The sequence below is a fragment of the Ilyonectria robusta genome (assembly GCF_021365365.1).
Source record: "Ilyonectria robusta strain PMI_751 chromosome Unknown BGZ61scaffold_7, whole genome shotgun sequence".
In the NCBI taxonomy this organism is placed as follows: domain Eukaryota; kingdom Fungi; phylum Ascomycota; class Sordariomycetes; order Hypocreales; family Nectriaceae; genus Ilyonectria; species Ilyonectria robusta.
The window spans coordinates 1,820,202-1,833,938 of record NW_025764441.1 but is presented as its reverse complement, the minus strand read 5'-3'; the positions used below and the strand labels follow the sequence as shown (position 1 = coordinate 1,833,938).

The 13,737-nt window shown below is 51.5% G+C and overlaps 6 protein-coding genes across 6 annotated transcripts; 3 read left to right on the top strand and 3 right to left on the bottom strand.

The window, feature by feature from the left end:
• Nucleotides 1-85: 85 nt before the first annotated feature.
• BGZ61DRAFT_449436 (uncharacterized protein) lies at nucleotides 86-1,507 on the top strand. Its single transcript, XM_046245616.1, has one exon. The coding sequence runs from the start codon at nucleotides 232-234 to the stop codon at nucleotides 1,402-1,404; it is 1,173 nt and encodes a 390-aa protein (XP_046106400.1). The 5' UTR covers nucleotides 86-231; the 3' UTR covers nucleotides 1,405-1,507.
• BGZ61DRAFT_574797 (uncharacterized protein) lies at nucleotides 1,443-2,989 on the bottom strand (the record flags this gene model as incomplete). Its single annotated transcript, XM_046256169.1, has 3 exons — nucleotides 2,796-2,989; nucleotides 1,873-2,745; nucleotides 1,443-1,809 (listed from the first exon to the last, which is right to left on the bottom strand). Exons 1-3 carry the CDS (start codon nucleotides 2,912-2,914, stop codon nucleotides 1,443-1,445), a joined length of 1,359 nt encoding a protein of 452 aa, XP_046106399.1. The 5' UTR covers nucleotides 2,915-2,989.
• Nucleotides 2,990-3,753: 764 nt separating this feature from the next.
• BGZ61DRAFT_418178 (uncharacterized protein) lies at nucleotides 3,754-6,020 on the bottom strand. The gene is made up of 2 exons (XM_046243429.1): nucleotides 5,845-6,020; nucleotides 3,754-5,745 (listed from the first exon to the last, which is right to left on the bottom strand). The coding sequence occupies exons 1-2, from the start codon at nucleotides 5,926-5,928 to the stop codon at nucleotides 4,027-4,029; spliced, it is 1,803 nt and encodes a 600-aa protein (XP_046106398.1). The 5' UTR covers nucleotides 5,929-6,020; the 3' UTR covers nucleotides 3,754-4,026.
• Nucleotides 6,021-7,147: 1,127 nt separating this feature from the next.
• BGZ61DRAFT_449429 (uncharacterized protein) lies at nucleotides 7,148-8,895 on the top strand. The gene is made up of 4 exons (XM_046245615.1): nucleotides 7,148-7,890; nucleotides 7,954-8,071; nucleotides 8,120-8,181; nucleotides 8,238-8,895. Exons 1-4 carry the CDS (start codon nucleotides 7,350-7,352, stop codon nucleotides 8,582-8,584), a joined length of 1,068 nt encoding a protein of 355 aa, XP_046106397.1. The 5' UTR covers nucleotides 7,148-7,349; the 3' UTR covers nucleotides 8,585-8,895.
• A 1,180-nt stretch (nucleotides 8,896-10,075) lies between these two features.
• On the bottom strand, nucleotides 10,076-10,853 carry BGZ61DRAFT_418172 (histidine phosphatase superfamily; the record flags this gene model as incomplete). Its single annotated transcript, XM_046243428.1, has 2 exons — nucleotides 10,731-10,853; nucleotides 10,076-10,674 (listed from the first exon to the last, which is right to left on the bottom strand). The coding sequence occupies exons 1-2, from the start codon at nucleotides 10,843-10,845 to the stop codon at nucleotides 10,076-10,078; spliced, it is 714 nt and encodes a 237-aa protein (XP_046106396.1). The 5' UTR covers nucleotides 10,846-10,853.
• A 613-nt stretch (nucleotides 10,854-11,466) lies between these two features.
• BGZ61DRAFT_476781 (uncharacterized protein) lies at nucleotides 11,467-13,594 on the top strand (the record flags this gene model as incomplete). The annotated part of the gene is made up of 5 exons (XM_046248833.1): nucleotides 11,467-11,571; nucleotides 11,609-11,752; nucleotides 11,924-12,042; nucleotides 12,186-12,480; nucleotides 12,683-13,594. The coding sequence occupies 5 exons, from the start codon at nucleotides 11,467-11,469 to the stop codon at nucleotides 13,592-13,594; spliced, it is 1,575 nt and encodes a 524-aa protein (XP_046106395.1).
• Between the last annotated feature and the right edge of the window lie 143 nt (nucleotides 13,595-13,737).

The following is a 13,737-nucleotide window of genomic DNA, read 5'->3' as shown; positions in this document are numbered from 1 at the left end:
CACAGACTTATTAGTAATTTTCGGCGAAGACCAGCGAATCCCCGCTCTTGAGTGTTTTGTGCCTTTCTTTCTGATGCTCCGCCAGCTGGACTTGAGGCCATCCATGTGACTGTTATAACTTTAATCCAAGACGTCAACCTGAACAGCATCAAGCGGATACTTGAACACAATTCACAAGGCGTATCTTTGCCCTACAGTGTGATATCCATTCCTGTCCCCTGCGATCCAGCCATGGATCCTTCAGAGTGCTTTGACGACATCCGTCAACACATCGACTGGATGGAACGCCTGAATGCCAATCGGCGCCGCATCGAGAGCAAGATCCGTCCTGCAGTGGCACCGGTCCTGGTCCAACAAAACCTAGCACTAGATGGTGATGATCTGCCGGCACTGCCTCCACGCCTGCCAAGACCTGAGTATGTCGTGACTGCCAAGCTGATCAGCCCTGACCAGTCGGAGTTGCGATTCTACGACGCATGCGAGCAGGGCTTGATGGATCGAGTCGATTCTTTTGTTCAAGAGGGCAACCCAAGTCAAGCCGTGCTCCAATATGGCTTGGAGCAAGCATCCTTCGGAAACCAGCCCGTCGTTGCGCGCTATCTTCTGGAACAAGGCGCCGTCCTACACGACAACGTCTTTCTCCGATCTTGGAGCCACGCCCCCACGGTCTATGGCAACAAGCCCAAGAATGTGACCATCTTCGACAGGGATAGAGAAGACCCTCTGCCCCTGGTAAAGGTCTTACTTGACTTTGGCTGGCATCCGAACCAACTTTGGAATGGGCTTTACGCGGTTAACAACATTGACAAAGTCCCACTCCTCGAGAGTCTTAGCAACAAACCCCTCCTCACTACCCTACTGTCGCATGGGGCGGACCCCAATCTCAGTCGATTGAACGTCGGCATCTACGACCGCAGACCCTTGGATCGACGCTGCGGAAGAGTCCTCAACGCCGCCGTAGGCCAAGGGGATCCCGAGCTAGTCGCCCTACTCTTGGCTCACGGTGCGCAGCCCTCATACGCACACCCCCTACATAGCCTCGTGCAATGGATGGGATCCCGACATGACGGGTTCTCTCCAGGCAAACCATTTTCTCAAAGGCGCGCCATGGCTGAATACTTGCTCTCGGCGGATGTGACTGGTGTCAACGACGTCAAGAATGTCGAGTTCTTTGACATTATTCATCGGCCCCCGAGACGTGAAGACATGACGCCATTTGCGTATGCTTGTGCGGCGCAGGACCGGGAGTATGCGGAGTGGTTATTGGAGAAGGGGGCTGACCCGGACTTGGTGGATGGCAGGGCCTTTCAACCCATGTTCGGGTTGGAACCGTACAATGGAAAAAGTGATCCAGAGGTTGTGAGAAAGTGGATGGAGAACTCGGGAACTCATAATCCGCAATAAGGAGGTGTGTGGATAGTAATACTCAATATTTAACAACTTCAAATATTATTATTATGTTTTCTCCAAAAGGCTAGGGTAGAATAAAGAGAACGCCACGTCTGACTCGGTAACGCGTTTGAAGAGCTAGGTTTATTCTCGTACATTATCCATCCTGTCAGAGGCCTGATCCGTGTCAGAGCTGTTTGGCTGTGCTCAGTGGACTTTTGGCCTAAAGCCTCGCCCGGTACATCTTGAGGAAGACCTTGTATGCCGAAGAACCCCGCGAGCATGTTGCACTCATGCATCGTGCCGTTGTCGTCAACCGTGACAGGCACCGTAGCGAAGCCGCTAGGCACATCCTCAGTGTCAACTTTGGCATAAACAACACCATCAAGGACACAACCTTCGAGATAGTGGCCAAATTTACTGTCCTGGAGGAACTCGTTGACCGAGTCATCTTCCTTTTCAACCGAGTCCTCTTCGGTGTACGGGTACTGAGCTTGTCCTTCAGCGCTCCAGTAGCAAAACGCAGTGATCCATCCAGACAGGTAGTCTTGGCCGCTCATTCTCTCGTCCCTGGTGGCAATTCTGTTCCAAAAACTGATGACCTCTGGGTTGGTAGGCTCCCTGAATGAAAGAATCATGTGGCGCAGGATAGGCCTCAGCATCTTGGCAAAGTAGGTTGATTCATCGCCCAATTGCTCCAGTTTGTCCAAGCGTGCCAGAATATCCTCATAATCGGCGACCTCTCCAAGCAGCGTCACAGATGGGATACCGCACTCCAAGGTCATCTGGTACGTAAAGTACTTTTGCACCGCGCCCATGAAGAGCACCGAGGCGACGACGCGATCCGTGTCGGTAGTTGTTGAGAACGAAGGCATGACACAAGCCCGCAATTCGGCATCCTTGACGTTCTGGGCGATCAAGTGCGCCATACATTCAGCAAGGAATCCAAAGTCGGCAGTGTGCAGAGACCCGCCCGATTTGACCTCGAGCTTCCTTTGTCCCTCGTGCTCGACAAAGAAAGAACGCAGCTTCTCGGCATTGGCGTTGATGTAGAAGCTTAGCTGTGTGACAATTGAGAACCAGATGTCCTCAGGGCGGATTGTCAGATGGTGATGGCCGCTGTACGCGTGGTAGGCAGCCCAGACGAAGCCGTTCCTCGACGGCGTTGTGCAGCTTGCTTCGAAATCGAGCCCGGGAATTGAGCTTTGGATGAGGTGGCGATCGTGACAGTTTCTAGGGCTGATCGCTTCAAGGAGGGCCTCGGGAGTTGTGACTTCGAGATACCTCCAGGGCTGGGCTGGGTGGTCGACGATGTTCAACGTGACAGCCATGGCGATGTCGAGTGGTCCCAAGAGCCTTTTCGACGTTTTAATGAGAATCAAATGCTGCTAGGAAGAGAGACTCACTGAGTTTGTGATGCTCTTGTATTTTTTGGGTCTTTTTTCCTGGCTACTGCGGTATGTGTCAAGTCTGATGAAAGATTAGCAATCTGCGGACAATTAATCATGCAGTATATGGCCCGCATCTCCAACAGGCAGCAATAACTTCATCAAATCAAAATCTTGTGTTGTTCTTCTAGATACCCTCTCTTAATGTCGGTTGTTACTGGATTCAACACAACACGCATGTGAAGTGTCGTAAATTGTCTGAATGTTGGTGCCTGGTGTTGCGATCCTTGGCTTCATTACCCAATTAGCATCAAGATGCATCACCCGACGTCATGGCCCTCGTATTAAGTGGCTCACCTTATCTCTTATCTTGTATTGATCATGGTTGTTTAGTGTCACTTAAAGATTCTGCCTGCTGCGAATACCACATGCGGCCGATTTCCTGTACCATTCGTGTCTGCCTTGTCAGCCTCAGTGGATCATCAAATGCCCAGACCTCAATGATTCACAAGGAGTTAGTCGTCACATCCATCCATTGTAAGGCGGAGATATGGAATACAATTGCACTACCGGCAAGAGGAGTGCTTTCCCATTTGCCGTAGCGGCATTGCGACATCCAGTGTCAGTAAGGCCTCAACCATGCGCGCGTAGGGAGTAAGACAAGAATCAGCCACTGCGGGATTGTTCCAGAAGCAGCATGGTGAGAAGGCACCCGTACTCCCGGCAGTTTAAGCGCAATGCAGGCGATGTAACTCGTAGTCTTTAAGCTCCCGACGTATCCGGAGTTCCTCAATTGACAGTCACATCCGTTGTGGTGCGATGTGCTCAGTCAATCAGCGCAGAAGGCTACCATTCCATTCGGTAACGGTCGTTACTCAGATATTCGAATACTTTCGAACTCTCCTTATTGCGCTACAGGGATTGACAGAAAATGCGCAAATAACCGCGGCATGTAACGGAACGGCACTGGTTTACCATCAAAATCAGATCATGCATCCGGGGAGTGTTCTCCGGTAGTAAATCGTCTGTTTATGATCTTCACCGAAGTGCGCAGGAATTACATTAGCTTGAGGTTTCTTGCCAAACGTTTTGTTATATTTGGGTTCCAGAATGACGGGCATCTGCTGATACCACAGCGTCTCAAATTCAGAATTGAATGTCTATCTTGAAGTTTATTACCAGATTACAACCTCGGGTCACCCCGATTACCCTATACCAGCCCCTGGAAGAGAAACGCAATGGTTGAATCCTAGTACTTGAGATCGCGAATGATCAATTCAGCGGCAATCTCGGCAATGCCATAGACAGCTGTCTGGATATGCGCGGAAATAAGGAGAGGCATAATACTGGCATCTACAACTCGGAGGTTGCTGGTACCATAGACCTTCAGCTTGGGATCGACAACACCTCCGTCAGCCTTGGGAAGCATAGAGCAGGTGCCACTGGGATGGAAGATGCTGAGAGCGGTCTTCTTGGCGTACTCCCTTCGCTGGTCATCGGTTTGGACCTCGTCCATGCCAGGCTCGTATTCGTTTTCCCATACTGACCGCATCGGCTCGGTCGTGGCAATCTTTCGGGAGTACTTGACGGCCTGGACAACAGCCTCCAGGTCGTGTTCATTGCCGAAGTAGTTGGGATCGATGACGGGCTTTGCTGCGGGATCGACTGAGTTGATGTGGATGCTTCCTCGGCTCAAAGGGTGCATGACGACGGCAATGAGAGTGAAAAAGCCCTTGCCAAAGAGTGTTGATGTGCTTGCCGGATAACCCTTGACTCCAGTGTACCCATCTGAAAAGATGACTTCCAACTGGGGAATCGATGAGTCTTTCATGAACTCTAGCTTCTTCTTATCCACCTTGCTGGCATCCTTACCGACTGCCTTCTTGGCCAGAGCCAGAAGATTCTTGTCGCTGCCAATGGCCTGCTTCCAAGTGGTAAAGGTGTACGCACTGCCCGTGTAGTCGTACAGGGAGAGTTTGCCGAGGACCCAGAGCGCAAGTTGCTGGGCAGCGACGAGAGGGTTGCTGCGGAGGATATCGAACGAGGTGAATTCTGGCTTGAGCTGGTAGGAGCTCATGATGCGGAGGTGATCTTGGAGATTCTCGCCGACACCAGGGAGGTCGATTATCTGCTTGACACCGACAGCGGAGAGGACGGATTTCTTGCCAACGCCTGACCTCTCGAGTAGGCCAGGGCTCTGGACCGAGCCGGCCGAAATAATGACCTCGCGGCGTGCATTGATTTGCGTCCCATCTTGGAGGACAACTCCAGTGGCAACTTGCTGCTTGCCCTTCTTGACCAAGGTGACCTTGTCCACGATGGTATCGGTGAGGATCTGCAAGTTGTGGCCGTAAATGGTTGAGTAGGCGTTGGCACTGTAGGAGCGGGTGTAAGTCTCGGGATCAATGCTGCTTGGCTGGTACATGACACCGAGAGGATTGCCACCCAGAGACTCGAGGTTGGTCTTGATACCAAGCTTGTTCATGGTAGGAATCCAAGTCTTCTGCTGGTCTGGAATGACACGGTTGATGACTGCCTGGACGGGACCCTTGTCACCCACGCCCGCGGAACCGTATGTAGCAGTGTTCTTGCCGGTAAAGGTCTCGGACTTCTTCATGGCCTTGATCATGGTCTTCCAGTTCCAACCCGGGTTGCCCAGCTCCTCCCAGCTATCATACTCGGCGGCGGCAGCACGATCGTAGGTCATGAGGTTCATGGCGGAGCTTCCCCCCAAGACCTTGCCGCGGTTGACGGGGAAGGATCGGTCATTGGCGCCAGCTTGCGGGACAGTGGTGAAGTTCCAGTCGTACGTGGTTCCGAGGGTTGACCCCTTCATGCCCGGGACGTTGATCTTGTTCTCATCCCAGGCGGCAGGCCCAGCCTCGATGAGGAGAATCGAGGCGTAGGGGAGGCCCTCGCTGAGACGAGCAGCAACGGCGACGCCTGCTGTGCCACCGCCGACGACAATCTACAGATCAGGAGCGTTAGCCGAGACAACTCAGACGTGTGGCTTTCTGCACTCCTAGTTTCAAGCACCGAACACGGGGCGGGATAGATTTCCACTCACAAAATCGTAGGACGGGGTATACGATGGGGCTGCAAGTGCAACTGCGGCACAAGCAAGCCCCGAATACAACCTTGCAAGCATCATTTCCACTGCGACAGAGGATTACCGAGCGTGATACGAAAACTTAAAGCCCACTCCGGGTTAGTACTTGTGAGGTGGGCGTCGCACTTGCACACTGACGATGGATGCATCGAGGGTTCGGTGGGATGCAGCTTCATTTGTATGGAGTCCGACGTGCTTGCTGCCAAGAACGAGGCGGTGGATCTAGGTTTCCAGGCAATATTGCCATCTTAGCATCCAATAGACTCGCCGTCGAGGGAACATTCCCCGGACAACCGTAATTTGCAAAGGGTACGTACTACGTACGCATTACTCTGCATATGCGCATCGAGGGGAGCGGCCCCGGCCAGTACTACGTGGGAGACATGAGGGAACAGGGATCAAAGCTTTCTTTTCTTCTTTTCCATGGTGCTTACCCTACTATTTACTCCATGCATTTGCATATGCAGCTAACTCGAGTTGGAAGTTGCAGCGGTGAGCAATTTACTGTCTCGCCGGGTACAGTAGGCGCAGCATCACGAACAGCGGAGAAAGCGGCTTCACGCTCCAACTCCAGGACCCTTACCGGCCGCGGAACTGCCGGCTGCGTTTCTTCTGAGATTAGACTTTGACAAGAGTCTTGGCTAGTGGGAGTTCGATCCGTTTATCCAATAGACAAGGGTATGTCCCTGGCCAATCCTACCCCCCATGACATGATGTGAGATGGGTCAGTTAAACCCCTGTAAACCTTCCCGCTCGCCTCGACGGCCCCGGGAATACTCCTTTGTTATTGTGCGTGCTAAAATATGCTTGCCGCGGTTAGAATTATGGCAAAGTGCTTAAGGACGGGAAGCCTTCAGCCACCAGGCTAGTCAGCCCTTTTCCGGTGAGAATAGGCCCGGCAGATCACTATGGCGTCCTGCTATCTCGTCACTAATCTGGGACGGGACAAGATCCCTGGCTATCAGCGGAGAAATGGCGCGTCAGACGAACTGTCAGGCCTTAAGCTCTGGCCCTGCGTAATCAGGGGTCCAAATTAGCCTGGAATATTGCGACTCTGACACTGTGGGTTGCTACACAAACGCGGCCGTGGTTCTCCCACCCGAGTGCACTAGCTGGGATCCCCTGCATACACCTGCTAGATGTGTGATAGGTGATACAATCTTGCAGACGAGTTGAGCTGTTATCCGGTGGGATGTTGAACACTGCATGCGGAGTTTGTAAGCGAGCCTGCTCGATTCTGCAGTCTCTTGCGGCAGACGCCCGATTAGGGTCCAACGGCCCCGGGCTCTCAACAGCATGCAACCTTGTAGTCGGTCTCTCCGATCTGTGGACTGAATGTATGTATGGCGTGTCCATGAATATCAGCCTTTGGTAGCGCTCTTCATCTGTCTTGGCTACACTACGAAAACGATCAACCTCTTTGTCGCCAGTTCAGCACGCTCCCTCGACGATCACAGCCCGCCATGGCCACCGTAACGCCGCCAGATCCTCTACCCCCGGACAGCAATGTTGGTCCTGTCCTGCTGGGAGTGTCGGCCACGCTGATCGCACTCGTCATCATCACCACGAGTCTGCGCATGTGGGTGCGGTTCTCGATGCACACCCTGGGATGGGATGACTACACCATGGTTGTGGTCACTGGGCTCGGTATCGCGAGATTTGCGATCCAGGTTGCGCAGGTGAAGCTCGGCAATGGCAGGCATAGATGGTACATCCCCAAGGAGAATTATATCAACAACAACATGCTTGGGTGGGTTGCCCAGATGCTTCTCTTCGCGAGCATATGTCTCCTCAAAGTATCTATCCTGCTCCTGTTGCTGCGAATCAAGGACGCGAGGTGGTCAAGATACACCTCGTGGGGTATCATGACAGGTTTGGTCATCACCAACTTTGGTGCCATTATCATTCTCCTCGCCGAGTGCGACCCCGTGAACGCATACTGGACAGGCGTCGGGAAATGCTGGGATGCACGAATCCGGATCTACTGGATTTACTTGACTATCGGTAAGTCGGTCTTGTTGGCGCTTGAGGCCATGGAGAGAAATCCACTAACACCGGCGTCATCAGCGTACTCTATCGTTACTGATATCCTATGCTCGCTGCTCCCTCTTCTTGTCATTTGGAATGTCCGGCTTCCATTTAAAACCAAGTTGTCGGTCTGGGCCTTAATGAGTCTGGGTCTAGTGTAAGTCCATCGTCGTACATCGTCGACTGCCGCTAACTTTGTCACTAGGGCTACTGGCTTTGGCGTCGCTCGTGCAGCATCTCTGGGTATCGTCACATCTGATTTGAGTTGTAAGTGAAGATCCTACCCTTCTGTCGTCACAAACAGCTAACCATCGATCTCCCAGGGGTCTATGCCATTACCGCCATCTGGTCCAACCTCGAACTATACCTCGGAATCGTGGGCGCGAATCTCGCTCTAGGACGATCTATGTTTCTGTTTTTCTTCCGAGATGGAAAGTCACAAAACGGATCCTCCTACGTCGCGACTGGGTCCAATGCAGCGTACATTAACAGCGGATATCGCCTCGACAACACGAACAACACTACAACCTTTGTTCGATCGAATCGAGCACCATCTCCATCAAGGAGCGACAATAGTGATATCCCTTTGGAGCCAGGTATTCAAAAGAGAACTGAGATATGGGTGGGGGAAGAGACTATAAATCCGGAAAGCAAAAAGAGAAGTGTCTAGTCTAAGCTCACGTCTGTCTACATTTTAGCGACACGAAATGGAAGGGCCCAATATCCCGAAATGAGTTACATGAGGATTATACGTCACCATTTTGTTGTTACTTCTTCTCAATTATGGGTCATTGCTGTGGCTGTCTCGTCATTCTTTACAATAACCGTAGTCTCAACCGCCGTTGCAATATTTATCCAAGACGGGCGAATATTTACTGTCCACGCTCGTTCTGAAATACCTGGTTTGATTATCAATGCCCCAAAACTCAGCATCCAGGGAGAAGCCCTCTGTTAGCAAGATAATAAGCACCTTATTTCTCCCCACCGTCGTTCATTCAAAGCTACCAAGTTAAAGCTAACTGTAGCTCGTCTGAATTAAACTACTGACTTCGTATTTGCCACTCAGTTGCTGGAAAAGGTGTCGACAGTTCGAGCTTGGACGAAGTGGCCTGCCCACGTATTAGACCAAGCCCGCCATACCATCCGTAATCCCTAATCCCTATTACATTACGGATACTACGTAATACGCTCATTACGTCGCGCAAACCTTAACCCCTTCTTGAAAGTTCGAGAAAGATTTTCAACGGTCAATTTCTTGGCCCAAGCATGGATAAGCCTATATCACCGGCTCTGTTAAGACTCCGCGTCGGATCGCGCCGGATTTCTCCAGCGCCTAAAATGTCTTAGTGTTACCCCAATCCCTTAGATTCTTGGAACACAGGAGAAGCTACTCCGTAATTACCGAGGAGTCCGGGGTCTATTCTCCGCCATACGAAGTAACATCGGCATCCTACCTCTCAGCATCCCGTGGTAACGTCAGCGTCGGCTATTCTGACATCGAAGCTGGATATCATGCGTGCCGTCTAAATCAATGTGGTGGTGGTTCTAGCGTCAAAGAGAAAAAATTACCCTCTGTGCTCGAAACCGCGGGTTTCGCTCTTCATTTTCCCAGTGCGCAGACTCTGTTTGTGTCATTGTTGATGTTTGCGGGATCCATGGCTGAAGTCCCGTCAACATTTGAGCTCGGCGCGGACTACCCTATACACCGTCGGGCAATTACGTAGTGAACTTGCGACTGCGACCAGATCGAGATACTGCAATTATGAAAGCTTCCCCTGTTAAAGTAAACTTCAAGATTTAACCGGGAGAATGAAAAGGACCAGTGGAGTATTGATAAAAGAAAGTATGTGCCGCTTCGATGGGCAGCCTATATGGACCGGCATCTACCAGAAATATGGTTACATCGAGTGAAAACGCCCAATTTAGGCAAAGAACCCTGACCACCTTCCCCGAGGTCAAATTAAGGCCCTCGGACTGATCATCAGCTTATTAATCCAGAAACCCGTTTCTTAAGCCTGGCTATTTCCAACCTGGGGTGGCCTCGAAAGCGCTTGTAACTAGTGTCAATACCGCGTGGGTACATACTGGGGAGTCCTAACATTCTGGAGTCGGCTGGGAACGACACGAGAGATACCATGGTAGGGTAACATTGTCTTCAAAGTCAAATATCTTTACTTGCTCCGACCTCCTGCAGCTCTGCCCTCACTAGAAGAGGTACCATCGCCCCTGCAGCCACCCACACATCCCTGTGCCTATTTGCAGCGTAGAGAGCTCGGATAGCCCCGGAGTGAGCGGTGAAGGAGATGACACTCTTTTCCTCACTGCTGAATATGTCGTCTAATAATTTCTTGACTCGTACGACGTGCTCGTCAGCTGTTTCTCGGTAGTTTGGCTGCCAGAGTTCGTCTTGCTCAGTCAAGTCTGGCTCGACCTCAAACTCAGGATAATTGCTCTCTATCCAGGAGCGGGTGCTGCGGCGATCACATGTGTGTTTTCCCAGCCTCTCACGGAGGGCTTCCTTGATTATCGGCTTGAAGGGCTCACTCCCAGATGACCCGAGGCCTGAGAAGGCAAGCCGAGTTGTCTCCAGGCAGCGAGCGAGAGGACTAGTGTAGTATCTCCCCGGCCTTGGAATTTTCATCCCCTGGATATCGCTCTCCAACGAGGCGTTGATTTCGAGCGCCTGGCCCTTACCTTTCTCTGTTAATCTCGCATCGACCCGGGTCATCGTATCATCGCCCTCTAGCTGGGCCCATTTCGCTTGTATACGGGGTTAGCTCAGATGGTCTTGTTGTCCACGCGGGTGTTTTCCTCACATCCCACTCCTCTCTGCCGACTTGCGCTTCCTTGACATTGTGGCCCCTCAAGTTGTTCGTCATGTGTGAAGTACCCCGACAACGTCGAGTATTCAAAATGGAGTTGACACGACATCTCTCGTCTGTTCCACCTTGAGATAGAGGTATAGTAATGCCGAGACAAGTAAGTCACTCTACAGAGCCTTAACCGCTGTCTTCTCAGTCCCGCCGATTGGGCTGTGGCAGTTCTCACAGGAATTTCAGGACCAGGAAGGTAATGCACATTTCAAGTCCAGAAAGGCTCACTAGTAATCGAGAAAAGGCCGCATAAGGCATCAGTCAATATTGCGGCAACTCATTCTGGTTTCCAAGTCGGCGATGGATGGGCGATGGGTCCCGATGGATGCCTAATGAGTGCCTAATGAACGCCTAATGAATGCCTGATGGGCGTCCCAACGAGAATATTGGATGACAATTGGAGAGGCTTGACACTGAGAGCAAATACGTGAGAAAATTACGATTCAGTTCAATATGGATGCAGCACCTTTCCAGCGTTACCACAGCTGACAATCTCCATTTTCTAGCTGGTGTCACGAGGAGAATGCCAACAGAACTGCGTCTCAAGTCATATTATTCCTCCCCTTCAATTCTTTCTCGACAGAGGGTGCCAGCTCACAACGAAAGAGCCCGATCGTGCACTCCCTATCCTGCCGCATATATATTACGGGATCTGGCTGAGCGTTGAACTGAATCCGCAATGTCGACACCTCGAAGTCTCTACAAAGATCTGCCCCTGAAGTTGCCTAGGTCGATCCGTATGCTCAAATTCGACGACGCTGTGGTCACACCGCATGCTCAAACGGTGTGTAGCCCCTATGTTTGACTTAGCATGCCCTCAGGTGCTCTCCGCTATTTTAGAGCTCACACATGCTCAGGGACAAGAAGCCGAGATCTTCCTCAGCCTTCGCGTGGTAAACCTAGATGACAAACCTGATTACCACGCCCTCTCCTACACGTGGGGACCTCCGACTCGCGAGGCCGCAGTAAGAGGGATGAACGCCACCCCGGCACGTCGTATCAACTGCAATGGGGAGTCGCTCCTAGTAACCCAGAACCTCTTCGCCTGTCTACAGCAACTTGCTCACGACAACCACGACTTCGAATTCTGGATAGATGTTATCTGTGTTGACTAGGATAGCTAAGAGAAAAACTAGCAAGTGAACTTGAAGGCTGAGATTTACAAGAATGCGAAGAATGTCATTATTTGGCTGGGTATCGCGGACAAACAAACTGACCTAGCATGCGCCTTCATAAGGAAGTTTGCCGCATCACGGTAGGCCTATTGACTCCTTGTTTTTTGTTGAATCCCATTCTCCCGTGACATTTTCAGGCACTTATTGTCCTTCGGGCCGCCTTAGCCCACGGGAGAAGGGATCTCCCCGCCATGTCTACAAGCTGACTACTATATTTTAGCAGGACGAATCCTAGTGGAACTGACGATCAAGGCATAATCGACGAGCTCAAGCAGCGTACACAGCTGTCAGCTTTAGCATCATTATTTGACAGAACTTGGTTCACCCGTGTATGGGCTGTACAAGAGCTCGTCCTTGCTCAGGCAACCACCGTGCTATGCGGTTCTTTTGTGTTTAATTGGGATGATATTACAGAAATGTCTCACTATTTGGCCACGAGCATCTCGCAACGGGAATTCCACGCTGCAGGCCTCGAACTGCAGGCGCTGTTATATAAGAATCCCGCTAAACTGGCCGCCGTAAAAAAAGGATCTGACTAAACTGGCCGTCGTGGAAAAACATCTCAAAAAGGACAGCCCCATCCTCCTGCACAGTCTCGTCCGGTTTCGCAACTGGGACTCCTTCAGGAAGCACGACAAGGTCTACGCGCTTCTCGGGATTCACAAGATCGCCTTGGAGCTTGAGGACGCCGAGGCGGATTCTCCCTTGTACCCACACTAGGAGAGGGATGTGTCCAAGGCATACATCGGCATCGCACGGTACATACTGGAACATAGCTCAGATCTCCTGCTGCTTGCACACCGTGAGGGCGAGGACTTCGAGAGCATCCCTTCCCTACCTAGTTGGGTTCCAGATTGGAACGTCAAGGGGACCTTCGGTCTCGGAATCACCGGTTACGAGCGCTTTTCTGCTGCCGCCGGCACGGAGGCTTATGTGATGCCAGAAATTTCCGAACAAAATGTTCTAACGTTGAGGGCAGCCAAACTCGACACAGTTGTTCAAGTAGGAGAGACTAAGGAAGAGGTGGGCAGAGGAATGCCATTCGTTCAATGGCTGGACATCCTCAAGCGGACACAGCAGGTCTACCATACCGGGGAGAACCGTCAGGAAGTCCTCTGGAGAAGCCTGATTACGAACACGGACAAGGACGGTAAAATTCCTGTACCCGACTTGAAAAAAGAGTTTTCCAGTTGGATCCGTCGCCATCTGGCGCCATTCACAGAACTGTCCGACTTATCAACAGTCCTATCCAACGACTATGACGCCGTCCTGCCTAAGCTGAGTGCAACTGCACCAGGCTCGAGCCAGCTTAAAAATTCTGTTAGTGGGGAAGATATGCACATAAATGACGAGCAGATAGAAGACGCTCGCAAGTTCGATAGCTTATACTCTCATGCCTTGCTTCTGCGATTATTCCGCACAGACAAGGGCTACATAGGAGTTGGCTCGCAGTCGATGAAAAGGGGTGACTCTGTGTGGATTGTGCCCGGCTCGAGGGTGCCCCTTCTTTTTCGTCCGTCAGCCTGGACCGAAGAGCAATGGAGGCTTGTGGGCGGGGCCTATGTCCATGGGTTTATGCAAGGGGAGGCATCACGGAGTGGCTTGGCATTTGAAAATATCCGTGTAGAATGAATATATAAGCTTAGTCTCCGCATACTTTCTGCCCTTTTTCAAATGCATGACAGTCTATGTCGGGGAGTAACAGCTCAAGTCCTGCGGGGTTTTTTGAGCGGACGGGAAGGGATTTATAGGAAATGAAATCGTGGGATGCGCCG

Excerpts from the sequence above, each read along its gene's own strand:
- BGZ61DRAFT_449436 (XM_046245616.1), top strand. The coding sequence starts at position 232 with ATGGATCCTTCAGAGTGCTTTGACGACATCCGTCAACACATCGACTGG.
- BGZ61DRAFT_418178 (XM_046243429.1), bottom strand. The coding sequence starts at position 5,928 with ATGATGCTTGCAAGGTTGTATTCGGGGCTTGCTTGTGCCGCAGTTGCA. Across the intron at positions 5,746-5,844 it reads ATACCCCGTCCTACGATTTT|ATTGTCGTCGGCGGTGGCAC; the intron begins GTGAGTGGAAAT and ends CCTGATCTGTAG.
- BGZ61DRAFT_449429 (XM_046245615.1), top strand. The coding sequence starts at position 7,350 with ATGGCCACCGTAACGCCGCCAGATCCTCTACCCCCGGACAGCAATGTT. Across the intron at positions 7,891-7,953 it reads CTGGATTTACTTGACTATCG|CGTACTCTATCGTTACTGAT; the intron begins GTAAGTCGGTCT and ends CGGCGTCATCAG. Across the intron at positions 8,182-8,237 it reads CGTCACATCTGATTTGAGTT|GGGTCTATGCCATTACCGCC; the intron begins GTAAGTGAAGAT and ends TCGATCTCCCAG.